We start from the raw sequence: 22,496 nt of genomic DNA on the forward strand, positions 1-22,496 counted from the left end.
TATGTATTGTATATACGTGGAGCTTTTATCGGCTGCTATTTAAAATTGAATGTCTCTTTTAAAAATCACTTTTTTAAAGTAATTAAAAATACAATTTTATCCTGAAATAATGGATGGTTTATTATACGTCAAACTTATAAAAACAATTAACATAAAGATATCAACTATTATAGGTATTATATGAAATAGTGAAGATTTCAAGTTAATTATCCGTTTAAGAGAAGGTTCATTAAGGGCCCAGAAAGGTATTAGGCTATTTTCAGTCTTGTCATGGAGTTAAGTACGTCTATTTTCTCTGCCAAGCCGGCCGCTAGCCTATGCACATATAAGTTCGACCTTATATTTTATACTATAATACTAAACGACTGTATATAGTCCTCTATAGCTGAATTTGGTCCATTATGTCAAAACTATATTAATACACAGTAAATCTTTATTTTCAGAATATAAATATAATCAAACAATGAATGTTGGAGGTTTAATTAATAAACCCACCCCTTTATCTATAAGTATGCAAGCTTATACGAGGAAATCCACAATGGCGACTTTACTTATAAAAAATAATGAACGTGGATAACCTATATAGTATTGGTTCGTGTTGTTTTATCTTTAAACATATTCTTGCTTTTAAGGTTAATGATTACTAATACTTAGCCTAGCATTAATTCTACGGACAACTAACTCTTAGATTACACGAATTTTTGTCTACAAGTTCTAACTGTACATTATTAAATTGTAACTATGTTGGTGCCTAAGTATTCCGCCCAAAACTTTTGGCACCCCGAAGTTAGGATAATATTTCTATAGTACGTCTTTTGGATGTCCCTTACTATTTATTTATTTATACTTTTACTACTTTTAGAATAAGTTGTAACCCTTTAAAGCCACTACGATTAATATTTAACTCATTCAAGTGCCAACACTCTGTCCTGACAGTACAATTCTCAAATAAAACCATTGTTAATAAAATTAGATTATTCAACCACCAAACCTTCCTGAAAACTGAGCAGGCTCTGTTTGTACAAAATTTTGAGGATAAACGGGGAGATAGAGAGATAGACAATATTTTCGGAATATTTGAACGAGTTTCAGAACTAAGAGATCATGGTATTGACAGGTAGGATTCAGAGAGAGAGAGAGGGTACAATGGGCCATTTATTACACTAGTCATCGAAAGTTTTATAATATTGTTTTCTTTTTTGATGGCTTTACAACTTTTGGGTGAATTTTAATTGGTTGTTTCATTGAGATGAATGTTCAAGCGTTACATCAAGTAATTCTTCATTTCTCGCCAATTAGACAAGTTTGAAGAATTTTAAATTATGTTATTTTATCAACTAATTTTCTTTTAGTTTATTTAATAAAAGGGGGAGGGGGGGTTGGGAAATTAAAAGACCATATCAGCGTAAAGGGGGGCACAGTGGTTTATTTTGGCATTTTGGTGGACATTTCACCTACCTCTACTCAAAGTCAATTTTCTCAGCTTGTAGTTGATAGAATCGTTCAAATTAAAAGGATGCGCCTTATTATTACTCAATACAACTTGTATATTCATTTAGAAAAGAAAAACAAAAGCCAACTGGTTTAGAAAATACTTTGAAACTTAGCTAAAATCTCATATTTTCATACTATTTTCTTAAGTGGCAGAGAGCCTAAATTCGATGTTTCTAAGCAATAAAACGTTTAAAAACCTTGCAGCATTAATAAACATTACTGTAGAAATGATTATATAAAGGTAAATGCCCAATCACCAAACTTTGTGCAACATACATTTGATACAACTAATTGAAGTTTCTTCACCTTTTTTACGAAGTTATATTCTCTTAGATAAGTAATAATACTTAATCTAGTACCTAATGTTTTCAGCTGTTTAATAGCTAAATAAAGGGGGGGGGGAAAATGTGGTGACTCGTGCCACGACATACCAGCAATTTTATTTTGGGTGCTACTCCCTTAGTTTTAGAGATAATTGGGTGAAATCTTTTGGGCTGGGTCACTAATTACCCCAACTAGAGGTATCTTTCAAAAAAAACGGCGGCGGGTCCGCCGCTCCCGCCGTCCACCGCCATTTTCCGCCGCCGCCGCCAAAATTTTTTTTATTGCATTTCTCGCCGAATTAGGCAATTTGGAATCATTTGAGACCATGTTATTTTTTTCAAAAATTTTTCCCCTTATAACCAACCCTGCGGGGGGACTTAGTCATTTTTTTTCAAATTCTCGTTTATCAAGGTATATCTTAAATTCAGTGCCTCTCCTAAGCTTTTAAAGATATTGAGACAAAACCTTTTGAGGTAGATCAGTAAAAAATATTTGAATAAAAAATGGCGGCGATACCGCCGCTCCCGCCGTCCACCGCCATTTTCCGCCGCCGCCGCCAAAATTTTTTTTATTGCATTTCTCGCCGAATTAGGCAATTTGGAATCATTTGAGACCATGTTATTTTTTTCAAAAATTTTTCCCCTTATAACCAACCCTGCGGGGGGACTTAGTCATTTTTTTTCAAATTCTCGTTTATCAAGGTATATCTTAAATTCAGTGCCTCTCCTAAGCTTTTAAAGATATTGAGACAAAACCTTTTGAGGTAGATCAGTAAAAAATATTTGAATAAAAAATGGCGGCGGTACCGCCGCTCCCGCCGTCCACATGCTGAATTAGGCAATTTGGAATCATTTGAGACCATGTTATTTTTTTCAAAAATTTTTCCCCTTATAACCAACCCTGCGGGGGGACTTAGTCATTTTTTTTCAAATTCTCGTTTATCAAGGTATATCTTAAATTCAGTGCCTCTCCTAAGCTTTTAAAGATATTGAGACAAAACCTTTTGAGGTAGATCAGTAAAAAATATTTGAATAAAAAATGGCGGCGGTACCGCCGCTCCCGCCGTCCACCGCCATTTTCCGCCGCCGCCAAAATTTTTTTTATTGCATTTCTCGCCGAATTAGGCAATTTGGAATCATTTGAGACCATATTATTTTTTTCAAAAATTTTTCCCCTTACAAGCCGTCCTGTGGGCGGCGGAAAATGGCGGTGGATGGCGGGAGCGGCAGTATCGCCGCCATTTTTTATTCAAATATTTTTTTGCTGATCTACCTCAAAAGATTTTGTTTCAATATCTTTAAAAGCTTAGGAGAGGCACTGAATTTAAGATATACCTTAATAAACGAGAATTTGAAAAAAATGACTGAGTCCCCCTGCAGGGTTGGTTATAAGGGGAAAAATTTTTGAAAAAAATAACATGGTCTCAAATGATTCCAAATTGCCTAATTCGGCGAGAAATGCAATAAAAAAAATTTTGGCGGCGGCGGCGGAAAATGGCAGTGGACGGCGGGAGCGGCGGTACCGCCGCCATTTTTTATTCAAATATTTTTTACTGATTTACCTCAAAAGGTTTTGTCTTAATATCTTTAAAAGCTTAGGAGAGGCACTGAATTTAAGATATACCTTAATAAACGAGAATTTGAAAAAAATGACTAAGTCCCCCCGCAGGGTTGGTTATAAGGGGAAAAATTTTTGAAAAAAATAACATGGTCTCAAATGATTCCAAATTGCCTAATTCAGCGAGAAATGCAATAAAAAAAATTTTTTTGGCGGCGGCGGAAAATGGCGGCGAACGGCGGGAACGGCGGACCCGCCGCCGTTTTTTTTGAAAGATACCTCTAGTTGGGGTAATTAGTGACCCAGCCCAAAAGATTTCACCCAATTATCTCTAAAACTAAGGGAGTAGCACCCAAAATAAAATTGCTGGTATGTCGTGGCACGAGTCACCACATTTTCCCCCCCCCCTTGTAAAATTTTGTTATTATTATATCCAATAAAATTAATTAGAATACGAAAATTAATTGAAGAAGTTTAATTCTACTGAAATATTTGGGAATAGTCCATTTCGTGGCAACGCACCTTAAGGGGCTATTCATCGTATTTTTAAGATGGCTTTTGTTAGGTTATTTTAGGTTAGGATAGGGACTATACCTAAACATTTGATGTTAAAATATCATTAAATAGTCATGTAAAATGGCTAACAGCTGAGCAGCAGCCGTTACCCACTATTTTTGAGAGTATTTTTAAGCTCAGCACCCATGAAAACCTACCCCTAGACACGACACAAGCCCTATCTACACATCATACTCTTGGCCACTCTCAGCCGTTTTCAACTGGTTCTCTAGCCGTTAAGCGGCTGGTACAAGAAATTTTTAAAATGGTTATTGGTAACATTTAACATGAATAAAAGCAAAATTATGTTTCAAGAAGTTGTTTCCTACGTAATAACTAATGGATTTGCCCTGAAATTGGCCAAAAAAAGGCTATACGGCTGAGCCACCAGCCGTTAGCCATCACTTTTCCACCTTTTTGTTTGATTTAAGGAAAATAGGCCTACCAAGGAATACTCATGCCAAGTTTAATAACGAAATTCCGATTTTAAGTGCCATTTGCGCATGGATTACGAAAAGGATGCATTAAACCTCCCCCCCCCCCTTAAAAATATTAAAACATTCATTTTAAATCTCTGAAAGTCTCTTAATCTAGCATAGGCTCTTTGTGGGCAGTTCAAATGCATCAGAAATTAAAATTAACAGAGGAAATAAAAAAATTGTAAAAAAATGTTTTTCTTATATTGGAATTTTAAAGTCTGGCCCCTAAAATTAAAGTTAAAATTTTGAAAGAAACCGGGCCCTGCAACAACCTAAACTAAACATGAAACTATGGCATTATACCTGTATATTAAGAATAATATATGGTTTGGTATGTTGCGGGGCCCGGTTTTTGGTGAAAAACTTAAAAAACTGAAAATTATTGCCAACATTTTTTGCAAAAATATTTAGGAAATTACATAATTTTTTTCAAAACAACTATAAAATGGTGTTGCTTCATAAGACCTACACTCATAAGACCTACACTCATTAGTCCTACACTCATAAGTCCTAATTAATATAAGACCTACATTCAAAAGACCTACACTGACATAAGACCTACACTAACAAGACCTACACTGACATAAGACCTACACTCATAAGACCTACACTGACATAAGACCTACACTCATAAGACCTAATATGACATATATTTTATTATTTTATTATAAAACAACTTAAACAATCTAACAATGAAAGAATTTATTAGGATAATATTTAGATGTCAAATCCACACAAGCTGTACAGGTACTCCTTGATAAAGGCAGGGTTGTAATTGGTTGCAGCAATCTTGAGGTTGGCCATCCTTGCTGACAAACGGTCAGTTCTTCCAGGATTGCAGTCAGGATTGTTGCCACTAATGACCTGCTGGAACTTTGTCCTTGCCAGAGAGTCCTCTGATTTAAAATGGTTGATAACCCTTAGCACATTATGGTTGGTGCCAACAGATTTGTTCCAGGTGCTGTTCCAAGCTTCAACAGCATTGTTGGTGGTTGGTTCATTATTCAGGATGCGATATATCTTTTGTTCCAAGTTCCGTAGGTTGGACATTGCTGTGACAGCTGCTATTCCCTCAGTCTGCAGGTCGTTTGCAAGGTCTGCCATTACTTTCCGGCAGCTCAGAGTTGGGTTGCGAGCCGCATTCGCCACAGCCTCTACTTCTTTTTGGGCCACCAGGGATTTCACAATATTAGATGAATGTACATGCTCTCCCTAAATTATTTTAAGTGATTAAAGTGTGTATTCTGGTGTTGATACTAAAGACATAAAGACATTCAATAATTGGCATAAACTCAGATGCGATAAATGTCTGGTTTTACAATATTTGTCACAAAAGCAAATTAGAAAAAAATACTTACATGTATAGCTTTGATGTACTGTACACCATCATTAGAAAAGACCACGGCACGTGCAGGACATTTATGACTTTTCCTAAGCCTGCAGGTCAAGTAGGTAAATTCTGCTCTCTCACGTTGCTTCAGGTAATGGTACTGATGATTATCCACCAGTATCTCTCCTCCTTTGTTTGAACTAATGAAAACAGCTTGCAGTAAAGCTGCTTCCATTCTACAATATTCTGAGGTCTGCTTAAGCTCACGGACAAGAATCGAATGATTGGGTTATTAAAATCGTTGATTTTTTACAAAAATAATCGTTGATTTTTTACAATTCAATTGGAAGATTTTTTTGTCAATTTATTTACACATTATTTTTGTTAATTTTTTAAAACACATTTTGGCCTCCATTCACGTTAAGAGTGTAGGACTTATGAGTGTAGGTCTTATGTCAGTGTAGGTCTAATGTCAGTGTAGGTCTAATGTCAGTGTAGGACTTATGAGTGTAGGTCAAATGTCAGTGTAGGTCTTATAAGTGTAGGTCTAATGTCAGTGTAGGACTTATGAATGTAGGACTTATGAGTGTAGGACTAATGAGTGTAGGACTTATGAGTGTAGGACTTATGAGTGTAGGACTTAGGTGATGGATAAAAAAAAGTTTTTAAAAAATCTAAAACCCCAGTTTCCTAATATATCATGTAATATTATGAATATAAATAGGTTAAGAAACTTCATTGTATCAATGTAACACTGAAAAAAAATATTTTTTCCAAAGATGGTGAAAATTCAAAAGGCAAAATTCATGACGTGAAAATAATCCTGAACCTTCATGTTTCAAAGTTCATAATTCATCAACCAGTAGTTGAAAAGACAAAAACTCTTCGGTTTCATATGAGATAGGGTATATATTTTCAAAATAAATTATTAATTTTGAGGAATTCCAATGTTGATTTTTGGCGAAATGTCCGGCCTTAGACCGCTGTGGGGGGGGGGGGGCGAAATAGACACTTTTTGAAACCAAAACTAAAAGTCAAAGGAACTCAACTAAAAAAAGAGTTACAGTAGCTTTTCTCCAATATAAGCCCCTGTGAGGTCTCTAACCCTGCTGAGCCAATTAATTGCAATTTCCTTACCATGATATGGACAATCAATCATTAAAATTTACCAAAAGCTACTGTAAAAATACGACGTAACCCGCTACTTCGTTTTTTCTCCATGATCCAAAAATGTTCAGACTTGAAGAACAGCTGGAAGGCACTACAGGAAGTTTGACGAGAAATCTGGGAGAGGCTGACGAGCTTATAAATAGAATTTTAATCTCTTGTGAAACTGAAAGCCTAAACGCTACAGCTGAAAGTGAAAAGGTATGTTGTAACAACTTATAACATATTTAGAAGGGGATAAACTTACAATCTGAAAATATAAAAACTATTAATAAGGAATTTTTATTTATCTGAAAAAGTATGGGTTCGTAGAAACAGAATACCATTTGAAAATTACTAAAGTCTTTTTTTTTTTGGGGGGGGGGGGAAAGCACAACCTTTTCTGGACCAATGGAAAAATTTCCCAAAGTTGATTGATCGGCCCAGTCATTTTGGATATTTTAGCGGAAAAACGTACTCTTACACTAAATGTAATAAAAAGATAAAACTACTAAGAAATACATACACACAAACATCCTGTAACTTTAGTATATAGGAATACAATGTTTTAGATGCGAGAAAAAGAACGTGAATTATTCTCCCATGAGCTGCAAAATTGGAAAGATAGTATTGATCAAAATTATAGAAAACAGGAGAAGCTTCTTGTGGAGAAATACAAACCTCTTAGTTAATTTAGTTGTTTAATTTTTATAAAAATAATATTTAGGAAGTTTCTTATAAACAATAATGAGGAAAACATTTGAATTGCATATCAAAATGTTATTTCTATCCAGTATCCTATTAAATCTTTAACTTTTTACATTTTTTTCCAATTATTTCATGCCAAGTCTTAATAAATGAACATGGAGCTTGAGTTGGCCTGAGTGGCTATTCAAAGCATCACGTCCTACTCCATGACACTTAAAATCCACGGCTACACACAGGGAGATTTAAATTGATTTAGCTTTCCTGTATATTTATAAATGTTTTATGCGATCTCAATATCAATTATGTTACCCTTTATTTACCTAGGTAGGTATTACAAAATTAAATTTAATGTTAATTATCCATGCATTTTTTTTTATATTAAATAGGTAGTTTTGCTTATCTAGTTAATATATATCCAAAAAAACGTCTGGTCTTTTTAGAATTTATGCTGTATAAGACAACTATTAAAATCATTTCTAGTCAAACATTTAATACAAAACAAAGTATTCATGTCTCTATTAAGAGCACACTCATTTCTCAGAGCAAGGTTTACTAATTCGTAAGGCTTTTTAGTAATTTTTTTATGTAATTTGAATTATATTTATTTTCGTGAATTTTGCAATAATAACCACAAAATATTAAACTGTTGATTTATAATTTGTCTGTGATAATTCTTGTCATTTATAATAATTTATTTTATTGTTTTTTTTATTCATTTCTTATTAGAAACCTTATTCCAGTATGGCTTCGAAACCGATTATTATCCGCTGTATTAGAACTGGTTCTCAGCCATACTAAAAATTCTTACATCGTATTAGAGACTTTAGCCCCTCTGGGGTAACATAACTGGTTTTAATCATATTGTTTTTTTATTTAAATATCCGTGGAAAGCTGTCTACAATACGATGCGATAAGCAACTAATATACGTTTCAGACTCAAAATGGAAATGAAAGGAATCCCCTTGGATTCCAGATCCCAGGATATTTATCATGAAAATTACAGGTTTCAATTATTTTTAATTCTCCCTTACACAGGGGTGTATATTCTGCAAAATTTTTGGTAAAAAAAACTAAAATAATGTGTGGGAGAAGGGATGATATATCTTTATACTAAAGTAACAGGATGTTTGCTTGTCTGTGTGTCTGTACCGAAGGATCTCGCTAACCGCCGAACCGATCGGGTTCTCCTTAACAGGGTAGATTCTCATCTGTCCCCGGAAGGTTTATAACTATTTTGGGGGAGGGTACCACCACCCTCCCAAGAGAAATGACGAAAAAATCGAATTTTTTTTAATATATGGGAGTCTTCAACGTAACATAAAGAGGTATCGTACGTAAAGAATTATCGTAGAGACTTTAACTAGAGGCCTCTAGGGGCGAAGCCGCTAGTATGAAATAAAGCGATTGAAATTTTATTCCATTTTTCCTCCTTTGAATTTGCAGCAGGGATAAAAATTAATATTTTGCAGAATATACACCCCTGCCCTTACATGTAACCAACCAGCCAAATAATTTCAAACGAGGAAGACAACATTCATAAGTAGTGAAGCACAAAAAAATGTGGATGTACAAACGGACAAAGTTAGTTATATAGCAGATGTTCAGTTGTCATTAAGAAAGGAAAAGAAAGTGATACTATGGTATAAATCTTAATGAGGGAGGAAGTCGTCGATGCATCCCCCTTACTAAAATAGCTTAAAACTAGCCCTGGAGGTCGAATACGAACTATTCAATCACTAACACCCAAAATTTTACAACCACGTTATCTTATATGTTGGCTTAAAAACTTTGAGTACTTTTATTGATTCTTCATTAATTGGTACCAATCTAATTCCAAAATAATTTTAATCTACAGTATTGGATTTTCGGTTTATCATCATTGGGTGTTTATATTTATTAATGTATCGCCTATTGTCTTTTCCCTTAGTATCCCTGCTAAGATGTCATGTGGTTATCCTTTTAAGGTATGATAATGAGTCGGAGACAGATGAAGAAATGTCGGAGAACGGAGATTCAAATTCCTCTGACGTAAGTCCAGTTTTATTAATGATCTAGTGGATGCGCTATTTGAATCGACGAGCTCTGTATTCAAAGGATTAAGAAAAGGAAAAAATAGCCTAAAATCAAATAATATTAGGTGGCCTAAAACCAGGGACCTAAAAGAAGATTTACTGTAAAGGAGAACCATATGGGTTCAGTAGTTAGCGAGATTCTCTGCTACATACAAAAAAGCTTACTACTTTATTAAATAGAATTCAATTGTAATTATCTTTGTTCATTCGTCCTACAGTTAGTTCTTAAAATTTCTAGGACTAAATTCAAGATAGATTGCTTACTTTTTTTGTGAAGATTCTCTGTAGCAATAAACATCCGTATGATTAACAAAGTCCGTCGGTCTGTCAGTCATCATGCTATAAAAATATAACTTATATAAAGCATATTTGAAAGCTAAGGATTTTTAAGGGATTATGCTATGAAAAATTATTTACATAAGAAACAAGATAATCCCTCAATAGATTAAAGTTATTATTAGTTATATCATTTGAACTAACCAAAGAATAATCAGAAAAAGTACCAAAAGCCTTCGAGCTAATGAAAAAGATAACGTTCTATTGAAACTTTGGGTACCTGTGTAATTTACCGCCTATTGTCCTATACCTCCCTGATTTTTTTTTGGTGTCAATATCTCTGCTGCGATACATATGGACATCATTGTCTTTTTATTAGAATCTTTTATTTTTATCAAATAAGATTTTATAGAATGATGTATAATCTACTTTAAAATGTTTCTTGTGAACTATAATTTTACAATCTTTGATTGATGTGTAGTTTTGATTAAAGTGCATTTAATATATTCAATTGCGTCATAAATTAAGATTTTTAAAGATTTTTAAAATGATAAACAAAACATATATATATTATGTAGATAAAATTATCTATTCTGGATTCTTAATGTCTTTTATCTCTTTATATGTAACTAGCGGCTGCGTCCCTAGTATCTAGGGATATTGGAAAGTGCAGAAAAATAACTTAAAACCTTACAACGACTTTTTTATAAAAATTAAACAACCTAAAACCACCCTGGGACCTATAAGAAGCTTCACTTTAAAGGATAACCATATCGGTTCAGCGGTTAGCGAGAAACTTCGCTACAGACAAAAAAGCTTACTGCTTTATATAATAGGATAAATGTATTGCCTTAAAACCTCTAAAAAGTTGTTCTCTTTAAAGTTAGTCCGTCTCTGTCTCATTTCTATTAAATTTTTTTTTTGAGGGTCGGGGGGCTAATAAAACTTTTTGGGATTCATAGTTTTTATGGGGAGGGGGGGGGGGGGGGTGAGGGAGAGGGATGTATGAAGATATAAATTCTTTTAAAAAATAAGCACTAGAAAATGAATTTCAGTATAGGGAAAGTGATCTTTTTGTTAATATAAAAAAAGGCATAGGTTATCATGAAAGCTAATCTTGTTTACCTAGCGTCTTTAAATGCTTAACATGCAGAAATATATTTCCTAAAATGCTAGATTTGAATATTTGAATATTTCTTGTGTTTTATTTGGTACAGGGAGATAAGGAGGGAAATAAATAGATAATTTTTTTTGTATTTTATTAGGATGAAGACTTTAAATCAACTATTGGAAATATCTCAACAAAAACATCAAAGCAGGTTTGTATAAAAAGAGACATTGATAATACACTTATTTCCATAATATCTTAACTTTTTCCACCTTCCTACCTATTTTATAAAGTAGTAAGTGTTTTTTGTCTGTCCCGAAGGATCTCGCTAACCGCTGAACCGATATTGTTCTCCTTTACAGTGAAGCTTCTTATAGGTCTTGGGAAGGTTTTAAACTATTTTTGGGGAAGGTGTCTTCACCCCCCCCCCCCAAAAAAAAAAAATATTTTTCTTATCTTTTTGAAACTCAAATTTAAAATGGGATTAGTACAAGGTCGAATTTTCCCTCTCCTACCTTAAGTGTCCCTAGAGGCTAGGTTTTTAAGTTGAAAAACATTTTTAAGGGGAGGTATTTTATTTTTTTTCTTTGGGCGATTTTGTTAGAAGGGTAGATGTACCCTTACCAAAAATTTCAGCTGTTAGCTAGATCTTTCAGTACAGACTTACAGATATACAAATGACACATTTTCTTTTACTTTTATAGGATGACAGTTACACTTTTTCAATACAATTAGAGGAACTTTTAAATTTTGTTTTATTTTTGACTTTTCTTATTTATTCCCCATATGGGTACCTATTTTTATTTTCTTAGGGTAAAGTAAAGATTAAAGTAGATGAAGAGAAAGATGACATTATGGATGATATGGACGAGTTTGAAAAGGAAATGGCACAAGAAATGGCGGACAGGTTGTTCCAAGTTCAACAGGTCAGTTATTATAAAGGCCCCGCAGGGATTAGCCATAGAATTGCTGTTCATTGCAACGTATTATAAACAGCTTTCCGCGGATATATAAAAATAGATTTATACCAGTTTTGTTACCTTGAGATGTTGAAGGCACGGAATAACAATACTGGTTTTAATATTATGATCATACATTTTTATATTCGTAAAGAACTGATTAATACGATACGATTCATGATTTTTCAGTGTGACTGAGAACCGGTTCTTATCCACCGGATTTTAATCGGTTTCGAAGCCATACTGCAAAAAACTAACCCCCGAAGTCGAACCTTATTTTCAATTTATTTATATATATAAAGGGTTAACTGTCACTTTGTGTTAAAGCATCGATGATTTTCTACATAAAGGGTCGTTCAGTCAGTACGTCTGTCCGTAACGGATAGCTTTTATCGTTAAATTTGACATGATAGAATTGTCCTATTGATAACCAAAAAACCCTGAAATTAACGAATGAAATATTTAGGATGCATTAGATGAAGCAAAAAAGGATGGTTCTTTAATGATAACAGGTAATACAGAAGTTTAAGGTTTTAAGGTGGGAGGATTATTGTTTTTTTTTTATGGGGGAGTGGTTCCGGGGCTTTAGCATCCCCCACCAAATTGTCCAAAATCTCTACGGAACAAATACTAAACGGCCCTTAGAAATTATTTAATGATTTATCGAGCCATGATGAGGTTTAGAAACTTACAACTAACTTACATATTTGCCTCATTTTATAAAATAAATCCTATGACGATTAGGAATTATGTTATGAGAGCAGCAATTAAATAATAAACCCACATTTGAAGTAAATCTTAGCAATTTTATGACATATTAACATATACATAATTGTTAAAAAACTTATATTCTTGTTATAGATGAATCAGCCTCTAAAGCAGATGATAAGAAAGAAGGGAAAGCCTCTACCTCAAGTTTAAATGATCCGGAGAATGCAGTGCCACCGGTAAATACATATTCATGCCATATTACTCGTTGACTTAAAACTTTGGGTTCTTTATTGAACTTTGATTGGTGGATTCTAAACTAGTAGTTTCTAAACTTTTAAATCAATACTTTTAATATTCAAAGTGGGTAACTTTGCATTGGTGATGTATAAATTGTCCATCCATTGTCTTAACCCTTCAGATATCTGGGTAAATACCACATTCTGAAAAGTGTAGGTAACGAACAAATATAAAAGAGGCAACATGTCTGTCTCTTTTAAAAGATCTCGCTAATCGCTGGACCGATTGAGATTTTTCTTATAGTTAAGCTTTTTAAGCCGGGACATCATTGACTGTTAAATGGAGAGACGCGGTTTAGAAAGAAACGGTTGCTTTTTACTTTTTAGCCATTTTGACTGATATTATGCCCCTCTATTCAATTTCTGCGCTCCTGACTTATGTATGCTTAACATGACCTAAACTAAAATTAACTTTAGAAAAATATTATTTTTTGATTGATTATTTTATATAGGAGAAATACGACGATATTTATTTTGATTCTGATGACGAATCTGAAGGAAAAGAATCCAAGAAGGAGAAACAGAAATTCAAGACAGATGATGATTTGTTGTATGACCCTAATATGGATGATGAGGTAAATTATTCTGTTGTATTACTCTATGTTGGTTAATGGAGAAAATTATTTTAAATGTCTCAATTTTCACGTACACTATATTACAACCCTTATACTAAACTCCACTAAGTAGAGTGATACATTTTGGTGACTTATTTTAGGACATCTGCCATACTTGGCGATGGTGAAGTAAAAAGTACTTAGAATGTGTATTGTAATGTGTAATTTAGTTATAATGTAGGTAGAAAGGCATTGAAATTTAAGATTTATTGCGCTAGATGATCAATCTGTTAAAATAATCCTTCCAACATGACAAGGAATTTCTAGAAGACGATAATTTTTTTATATTTATTCCCATATGATTTTATCTTACAAGCGACGAAACTTTTGGATACTTTAAATTCCCCAATTTAACTTGTGTTTTAGGTCAATAATAGCTGCCATTTCGTTCTCTAATGTGGTCACTTTTAATTTCATTAATATGATTGTTCCTTCACTTATTGGTCCAATACAAGGAATGATTATTATATTATATATCCATTTTATATTTTTTAATCAATGACTACATAGATCCAAATACTAAATGATGCATGAATTCAGTCAAAAGGGGTAGTTTCACGAAAGGCATTTGAAGTTAATTTAGTGAACCACATATTTTTTTTCTGGTTAATTGGTTAAACTACATTTATATGGCATATATTTGAAAGAATTTAAATTTTCTACCACGTAGTTTTTAAAATATCAAGACTTGAAAATCGTCATTTTTAATTGCATACGTGGTAGAAAATTGAAATTCTTTCAAATATATGCCATATAAATATAGTTTAACCCATTAACTAGCCAAAAATATGCGATTCACTAAATTAAGTTCAAATGCATTTCGTGAAACTATCCCACTTATCTAAAGGGAGGGGGCGAAAGTGACACTTTTTGAAACCAAAACTAAAAGTTAAAGGAACTCAACTAAAAAAAGAGTTACAGGTCTGACATTTTGCATGGCAGTTGCTTTTTAGGGGTACAATATGGAACTGTAAAGAAACGGCGTCGCAACCGCCGAAAACCGACGAGAAAAGGCAAAAAAAATTCGGCGGGAAACGGCGGTTTTTGGCGGTTGCGCCGCCGTTTCTTCGCAGTTCCATATTGTACCCCTATAAAGCAACTGCCATGCAAAATCTCAGACATGTAACTCTTTTTTTAGTTAAGTTCCTTTGTTTACTTTTAGTTTTGGTTTCAAAAAGTGTCACTTTCGCCTCCCCCCTTAAAATAGTTTGTTAATAGACACTTGATTCCAGAAACTATTGATATTCCTTTAATGGATTTCTTGGTCCGCATTTAATTATACCAATCAAAATAAAGAATAAACCTGTTTTTAGGATCAAAAATGGATGGATGACCTCCGGAGAACCTATCAGTCCCCAGGTTCATCTTCAGGAATATATTTAAACTTTATTACTTTATGCCCGTAGAAGCCTCTAGGGGCACTTGTAAGAGGGAGGAAAGTCGACCTTATCCCATTTTAAATTTGAGTTTCAAAAGAGTTAAAATATATTTTTTTTAGGGAGGGGGTTGTTAAGACACTATTATGAAAAATTATGTCTAAATATTTTTTATTTGAAATATAACCAGCTTGTTTGAACCAACCAATAAATATAATATTGAGTTTTTTAGGCCAACGAATAAAACCTTTGGGTACTTTTCTTATTTCTAGTCCAATGTCACCTTCCTCCCTGATCATTTAGGTGCGTGCACAGGGTTTTCCAAGGGGGCTAAAATCATTTAGGGGCGAAATTGAGTAGGCACTCCTCCCCGATTTCTCTTTGATGCCTAAAATTACATATAGATTGTAAAATTAAGGTAAACAAATCATACCTAGATACCTACCTATTCCTAATTACATTTATTTTTAAAATCTAATAAGTTTAAATATAAATTAACAGGTTTAAAGAAGAATGCAAAACTGAAACCTCTACCAAACAGGAAAATTAAAATCACCAGCTGTAACATTAACCAACAACTAAATCAATTCGAAAAAAAATGTTTTGTAATAAATTTCAGCTATTTTTAAAGGGCTGTAGTATTGTAATTAAATCATAATGTCTTAAAAGTGTACTTTTAATATAGTTTTTAACTCTACAAAGCATTTATGGTTAAAAAATGTTGTCAAATAATGATAAAACTTGATTCAACTTTAGTAATATATTGAATAAAAGTTATAATTATCATTTTAACATAAAAGTAAGGAATAGTAAAATCAATATTTTGATAATCAATGGTCTATAAAACGATGTATTTCCACAATAATGATTAAGAAAATTACCTCTTGTTGAAAGGGGGGGGGGGGGGGGTTTAATGCAACCAACTCGTAATCAGTGAGCAAATGACACTTAGAATTCGAATTTCGATCTGAACTTTTGCATGAGTAATTCTTGGTAGGTCTATTTTCCCTAAATCGAACAAAAAGTTGGAAAAGTAACGGCTAGCGGCTCAGCCGTTCAGCCGTTTTTTGCCTATTTTCAGGGTAAATCCATCATCAATTACGTAGGAATCGACTTTTTAAAACATATTTTTGGTTTAATTCATGTTAAATGATAGCAATAACCAATTTTAAAACTTCTAGTACCAACAGCTACCGTCTAGAACCGTTTGATAGCGTTTTGGAGTAGAAAAGAGTATTATGTTGAGAGAGGTTTCGTGACTAATTTGCAGTATAAATATCAAAAAAATGGCAAAATAGCTGAGCCGCCAGCCGTTAGCCGTAACTTTTCCAACTTTTTGTTCGATTTAGGGAAAATAGACCTACCAAGGATTACTCATGCAAAATTATAGATGGAAATTCGAATTCTAAGTGCCATTTGCTCACTGATTACGAGATGGTTGCATTAAAACCCCCCCCCCCCCCCCTTAAGATTATTGGTTATCCAAATTTTGTAAGCCAACAAATGAGCTACCGTAATTTTTAAATTCCATTTTTACTTCTGTGCTATTGAGTAATTTTAAGCTGATATTAGTGATGCTGTGTTAAACTGTCCAGCTTGTTTTGTTGTCGTCTGTTTGGACTGTCAGAGACATGAAATATATAAAACACAATACAGGTATAATAAACATTTTTAGTAGCGAAACTACTCTATTAACTCACTTTGGTGCCGGGCTGTCAGTAACGCCAAGGGGGAATTGAGTTGTTATTCAAGATAGACGTCTGTTTTTTTGTGAAGATTCCTTGTACCAATGAGCATCCAGTATGTAATTTACTTTGTCCGTCTTGTCAGTCATGCTACAAAATTATATATCAAAAATACAAGTTTAAGTAAGAAAGTTATTGTGATTCTTGAGTTTAAGAATTGTCTTTAAATCTCCTTGTTCGTATCCTCATCCATGATTTTTTGTGCTTTGCTACTTATAGTTATTCTTGTTAAAATACGGATGGACAAAGTTAGTTATAGAGTAGAAGCTCCATTGTTATTGATAATTCACAAGAACTAAGGGGTAAAGTAACGGCTAACGGCTGGCGGCTCAGCCGTTTAGCCATATTTGGCTAATATTCTTTGCTGCTCCAAAACGTTTTCAAACGGTTCTAACCGGTAGTTACTGGTACTAGAAATCTAAAAAAGTTTTTTTTGTATAATTTCACATGATTTAAAGCAAAAATATGTTTCAAAAAGTTGATTCCTACGTAATTTATGACAGATTTGCCATAAAAATAGCCAAAAAACGGCTAAACGGCAGAGCCGTTACTTTTCCAACTTTTTGTTCGATTTAGGGAAAATATACCTACCAAGGATTACTCATGCAAAATTTCAGATTGAAATTCGAACTCTTAAGTGCCATTTATACATTGATTACGAGATGGTTGCATTAAAAAAAACCCTTAAGTCAACATAGTTTAAATGTTAAAGCTTAAAGTGAATTTTTGACATAGCATTAAGGCTTAGGTACAAAGTGAATATGAAAGGAATAGATTTTTTGTTACAGAAATCATGAAATCAGCCGAATAAAACACTTTTTCCATAAAAGTATTTAATAAGCTGGGACATTTGTAATCTAATAGTATCTTCGCAAGTTAAATGAAGTTATTTTTTTTAAGGGCAATGTTTGTAATGAATTGTTCTGTTGTAACAGATGAAGTAATGAAGGTTCCAGTCAAGGTAGGATTCATAATTTCATTTCCAGTTAAACTTGTAATAGATAGCTCATTGTCCCCTCACTCTCAATATTTATACAACTGAAAGGTTGACAAAAAGAAGCATTACTCACCAATACAACAGTGTAACCAAACATCAGATAGACAGGATCAATGCCATTTTAAGCACACTCTAAAACACGATATAATTTAGATCTTTTATACATACATAAAACTCAAAACCCCAGTAACAACTAGAGTCTGCAATTGCCCAAAATTAGGATACATATAAAATAAGAAATCCAAATAGCATATAAAATGAATAAACAAAATATAAAACAATGATTTATTTTTGGTCTTTTTATATCCACATAAAATAAATAACTGAAGAGTCCTCCTATCTTCAAGATCCCGTCGGCCTCTTCATGTGGGAGATTCTTCCTTAGGTAGCTATTTGGCCTTTTAACACACAACCAGGTTATCTAGAATATTTGCACAATTATCCTTACAACAACAACTTGTTTTTAGATAAATAAGAAGAAAAACAAGAAGAGCAAAGTTGTAACACATCCTGGCGACGAATTTCATCCTGTCAGGTTTGTTATTGCTATTTTTTTAACTAGCGACTACGCCCCTAGAGGCCTCTAAAAAATAATTTCTCTTGGGAGGGTGGAAATGAAAGATATGTGGTTTGGGGGAAAAAAAAAAAAAAAATTAAGAGATCTGAAAAAAAAATTTCTCATTTTTCTCTCCTCCTTGGTGAAAAATGGGAAAAAAAATATTTTTGCAGTTTTACCTCTTCCTTGCTGAAAAAAACTAGGAGGGGGAAAAATGTTTGCAGCAGGGTAAAACAGGAATCTTGTGCAGAATATACACACCCCTGATTGATATTTATTTTTTTTCGTTTTTTCAAGAAAAAACAATACACCACTCTTAAGCTTGTTGGGCTACCTCTGGACATAATTATCCTTGTTTAGGTGTGATCAGTGCAAGACAGAGATAGCTATGTATGACAAGGACGAAATTTATCATTTCTTCAATGTTGTAGCCAGCCATACTTGATTATTATGCTTGTGTTGTATGTTTATTGTTGGTCCTATATTGTGGTACTCTCCAGGGCCCAAACGGAAAATACAATGGCAATATTTTTATGTTCAAATCCAATGATGATACACAAAATTACCCCATCTTATGATTACAAGGAGTCGTTGAAACTTCTGGTCACTCAACTTAATGAACCGACCAATCAATAAAAGTCCCCAAAGATTAAATAAAAAAAATTATAATAAAACTTTGGGGACTAGTGTAATAATTAGCCCAATGTATACTCCCTCCCTAAAAGTTGGGAAATTGAAAAACACTAGGTACCTAATTATTTTATTTTTAAAAAGATCATAATTAAGTAAAAGCCCCGATGGTTTTTTAGCCAAAGGTCTCGCTAACCGCAGAACCGATATGGTTCTCCTTTACAGTAAAGCTTCTTATAGGTCCAGGGAAGATTTTTAACTGTTTTGTGGGAGAGTTTCCCCGACCTCCAAATAAAGACCTCCACCCCTAAAAAAATATTATTTTTAATTTTTTCTTTTTAAAACGGGGACGGAGGTCAACTTCCCCCCCCCCCCTTCCACCACCATAAATTCCCCTATTGGCTTCTAGGGGCGAAGCCACTAGTTAACCATATTGTAGGACCAACAAGTTAATAATACTAAGAAAACTTAACAAAAACCTGATGATTCCAATAATTGCACCCAGTGAAGAAACCATTTATGTGAATTTCTTTTTTATCCTTTCAGATAAATATAATTAGACGACAATGACAGACCTGTTAAATCGGGTCGGGAGATCCGCATTTAGCTATTTTAGGTAGGTGATTAAAAGTAAACAAAGATGGATTTTTTTTCCTCAGATTGTCAATCGAACACAAAAAAGCGTATAACTTAAAAAGTAGTTTCTAGAAGACGAAGCTTTACCTAATAAAAGCTTTATCTTCAGAAACTCAACTATTTATAGCTAACTATATAATACACTAGCGACTTTGCCCCTAGCCTCTAGAGAATTTGCCCCAAGAGGTAATTTAAAAAAAAAAAAAAATTAGAGCTGCAATTTCGAACTGATTTTTGAAAAAAAATTAAGAGGGATTTTTTTTGTTGGGTTTGGGCCCAGTGTCCCACCCCCTAAGAAAATAGCCTAAAACCACCATAGGACCAGTAGGTATATTCCCTGAAGAGTAGAATCCGATCGGTTCAGTGGTTACCGAGATCTTAAGGGACAGACGGACAGACAGACAGACATCAAGCTACTTTGTATCATAATGTATGCAGTGAAAAAAAATCTGCCCTTTCTAAGCAATAGTGTAATTGAATCGTTCCTACACTGTTTTACTATTGGTCGAATTTAGTGTTTGATCATCTAAACTTTCTATATTTATTTGTCAAAAAAAAATTCTTTTGTTTCGTAGTTAAAGGTAAGAAACAGGTGTTATAAGTTTTGTGTCTTGAATTACTACTTCTTTTCATTAATAGTTTCAAACTTAACTTGCCATAACAGGGGTGTATATTCTACATGGGATCCCCTGTTCAGGGGGTGGGGGGGGGGGGGGGGGAAATAAAAGATAAGTGGTTGGAGGGAAAAAAATGTAAAAATTTAGAAAACTGAAAACATTTTTTCATTCCCCCCCCCCCCCTCCTTGGTGAAAAAAAACTAAAAATATGTGTGGTAGGAGGGATAAAAAAAATAAAATATAGAGTAGTTTAAACATTTTTCCATTTTCCCCCCTACTTGGTGAGAAAAAACTATGGGGGGAAAAATATAACAAATTTTGTAGCCGGGGAAAAAAATAAATCTTGTGTAGAATATACACCCCTGTGCCATAAGTAAGTCAAAATGTTTACATCAATTTGTTAATTTTATTTTTAAATCCATTTTGATAATTTTGGGAACTTAGAAAGGAAAAATTATTTTTATTTTCATCTACTGTAAAGTTAAGGCATGTCTGTTTGTCAAATCAAATCATATTGGAAACTAAGTCAAGATTTTATTAAATAGAGAACCCAATCGGTTCAGTGTATAGTTAGATTAGGACAAACCTAAACCATCCTATTATATAAAGAAGTAAAGGTTTTGCTCTGAAGCTTAAGATCGCAATAACTACTGAACCGGTTCAGTTCTCCATTTTAGGTAAGCTTTACATTGGTCCCGGGATGGTATTAGGCTATTTCATTTTTAGATTTTAGTCTTTGGATCATTTTAGGCTATTTTCTTTCTGTTACCTCCTACCCCAACCAAAACAGAGCCCCTTGATGCTAGGGGCGCAACTGCTAGTACCACTTATATTTATGGTTATTCTCAAAAAGCGCATAGCTTAGAAAACGCCTAAGAATCAAACAAAAGCACATTAATTAGTAAATTTATTTATTTTAGTGGGGAAACTGGAGGGAGTGATAACAGTTTTGTGGGTAACATTGTGGAAGTGGATGGACTTAGGGTACAGGTATCAAACTTTTTTTGAACGCGTTTTCCCGTAGCGAAGATACTCTATAATTCGAAATATCCGACTGTGAAACTTGTGAGTAAAGTCCCTATCGTGACATCGCCTCTTAGAGGCGTGTCGTCTTATTTTCACAGAGCCTTTTCATAATTTATTTTAGGTTAGGTGATTGCCCCGCAGGGTTAGGCAATTGGCCCCGCAGGTTTAGAAATAGGAGAAAAGCTACTGTGAAAAAACGACGAAAAGCCCCGTAAGAGGCGATGTCACGAAAGGGACTTTACCTACAAGTTTCACGACAAACTTGTTTGGAGAAACGTGATTTTCTGAGCTTCTATTTAAGATAGACGGCTTTATTTTTGTGAAGAATATCCATTTTAGATGGTATTTATTTTGTACATGCTTTATCGTTGACAAGGGTTGAAAAAACGTTCAATTCCTTTTTTTGACAACAGAAGAAAAAAGCCCATCGTCTCCTCCATCCCTGGCAATTATTATACTAACTTTAACATTCAACTGTGAGAGGGTGGCTTTGCGGTCTTTTACGCGACTATAGATGTTCTTTTGTATACTAACCTCTACATTTATGTAGGTTACAAGCCAACTGGGAGAGGGTGGCTTTGCGGTCATTTACGCGGCAAAAGATGTCGCCTCCGGCAAAACTTTTGCCCTCAAAAGATTTTTAGGAAAGCATAACAGTTTTATTTCTACTTGATTAATTCTTAAACACAACTTATTGGCTGTTTTTTTTATATTTTTATGACAGTTTGTTATCTTGTTTTTATAATGAATTAATTCTTTATTCCTAAGTAACAGGATATCTGTCTGCATGTCTTTTAAAATCACTAAAATGGCAGCACTAATCGTACCAAAATCCTAATGGTTTAGGCAAGGTTTAGAGGGAGAAGGTGGGGGGGGGGTTTCAACACCCACCTTTGTAGATATTGGTCAGAAAAAATTTACCTCTCACCCCTTCCTTAAAAAAATGTTGACAACAAGGTTGTTAAGGGGGGTGAACTGCACCTTTTAGGACAAGGCCCCTAAAGGCTAGGGGCAAAGCCACTAGCACGGTTTACAATTTCTGTAAATAAAATATATAAACCTAACTGTTTTTGCTGAATTGTTAGTTTTTGACGAGAGCAGTATGAAGACTGTAATATTTGAACTTAGATTATTAAAAGAACTCAAGTCACAGCCTGACGTAGGTACGTATTTTTTCATTCATAGGATTAAATATTGTTTTAGGTACCTTGGTGGAATGTTTCTTTTTTAGATGCACAAAAAGTTAATTTCTTTGCTAATACCTAAGTTTTTGTAATTAAGGTG

The 22,496-nt window shown here is 33.8% G+C and overlaps 4 protein-coding genes across 17 annotated transcripts in view; 3 read left to right on the top strand and 1 right to left on the bottom strand.

The window, feature by feature from the left end:
- Positions 1–437: 437 nt before the first annotated feature.
- On the top strand, positions 438–8,528 carry Muted (biogenesis of lysosome-related organelles complex 1 subunit 5). The gene is made up of 4 exons (XM_080146761.1): positions 438–526; positions 972–1,117; positions 6,978–7,107; positions 7,458–8,528. The coding sequence occupies exons 1-4, from the start codon at positions 464–466 to the stop codon at positions 7,575–7,577; spliced, it is 459 nt and encodes a 152-aa protein (XP_080002887.1). The 5' UTR covers positions 438–463; the 3' UTR covers positions 7,578–8,528.
- LOC145305196 (uncharacterized) lies at positions 4,046–6,730 on the bottom strand. Its single transcript, XM_080146758.1, has 2 exons — positions 5,768–6,730; positions 4,046–5,621 (listed from the first exon to the last, which is right to left on the bottom strand). The coding sequence occupies exons 1-2, from the start codon at positions 5,972–5,974 to the stop codon at positions 5,127–5,129; spliced, it is 702 nt and encodes a 233-aa protein (XP_080002884.1). The 5' UTR covers positions 5,975–6,730; the 3' UTR covers positions 4,046–5,126.
- LOC145305195 (E2F-associated phosphoprotein-like) lies at positions 8,479–19,484 on the top strand. 14 transcript variants are annotated; one of them, XM_080146743.1, is made up of 14 exons: positions 8,479–8,596; positions 9,558–9,621; positions 11,207–11,260; positions 11,862–11,975; positions 12,475–12,520; positions 12,870–12,955; positions 13,468–13,590; positions 14,943–14,997; positions 15,504–15,544; positions 16,576–16,661; positions 17,651–17,711; positions 18,215–18,282; positions 18,664–18,792; positions 19,343–19,484. In XM_080146743.1, exons 1-13 carry the CDS (start codon positions 8,535–8,537, stop codon positions 18,746–18,748), a joined length of 945 nt encoding a protein of 314 aa, XP_080002869.1. In that variant the 5' UTR covers positions 8,479–8,534; the 3' UTR covers positions 18,749–18,792; positions 19,343–19,484. The 14 variants fall into 14 exon arrangements, with proteins under 14 accessions (XP_080002869.1, XP_080002870.1, XP_080002871.1 ...); XM_080146744.1 differs by having other exon boundaries at positions 19,351–19,484; XM_080146745.1 differs by having other exon boundaries at positions 19,358–19,484.
- The window catches only part of aux (cyclin-G-associated kinase), a 35,571-nt gene continuing 32,514 nt past the window's right edge, over positions 19,440–22,496 (top strand). Inside the window, exons 1-4 of the mRNA XM_080146739.1 lie at positions 19,440–19,549; positions 21,107–21,176; positions 21,763–21,852; positions 22,294–22,375. Of these exons, the coding sequence (XP_080002865.1) occupies positions 19,500–19,549; positions 21,107–21,176; positions 21,763–21,852; positions 22,294–22,375 (292 nt within the window). The 5' untranslated portion in view covers positions 19,440–19,499. The remainder of the gene's footprint in view (positions 19,550–21,106; positions 21,177–21,762; positions 21,853–22,293; positions 22,376–22,496) is intronic.

Source organism: Acartia tonsa, chromosome 14 (assembly GCF_053477335.1).
Source record: "Acartia tonsa isolate MP-2025a chromosome 14, ASM5347733v1, whole genome shotgun sequence".
NCBI lineage: Eukaryota > Metazoa > Arthropoda > Copepoda > Calanoida > Acartiidae > Acartia > Acartia tonsa.

Excerpts from the sequence above, each read along its gene's own strand:
- Muted (XM_080146761.1), top strand. The coding sequence starts at position 464 with ATGAATGTTGGAGGTTTAATTAATAAACCCACCCCTTTATCTATAAGT. Across the intron at positions 527-971 it reads TAAGTATGCAAGCTTATACG|AGATTATTCAACCACCAAAC; the intron begins AGGAAATCCACA and ends GTTAATAAAATT. Across the intron at positions 7,108-7,457 it reads CTACAGCTGAAAGTGAAAAG|ATGCGAGAAAAAGAACGTGA; the intron begins GTATGTTGTAAC and ends ACAATGTTTTAG.
- LOC145305196 (XM_080146758.1), bottom strand. The coding sequence starts at position 5,974 with ATGGAAGCAGCTTTACTGCAAGCTGTTTTCATTAGTTCAAACAAAGGA. Across the intron at positions 5,622-5,767 it reads AGTACATCAAAGCTATACAT|GGAGAGCATGTACATTCATC; the intron begins GTAAGTATTTTT and ends AAAATAATTTAG.
- LOC145305195 (XM_080146743.1), top strand. The coding sequence starts at position 8,535 with ATGGAAATGAAAGGAATCCCCTTGGATTCCAGATCCCAGGATATTTAT. Across the intron at positions 14,998-15,503 it reads TCAGTCCCCAGGTTCATCTT|CAGGTTTAAAGAAGAATGCA; the intron begins CAGGAATATATT and ends AATATAAATTAA. Across the intron at positions 17,712-18,214 it reads TAATGAAGGTTCCAGTCAAG|ATAAATAAGAAGAAAAACAA; the intron begins GTAGGATTCATA and ends ACTTGTTTTTAG.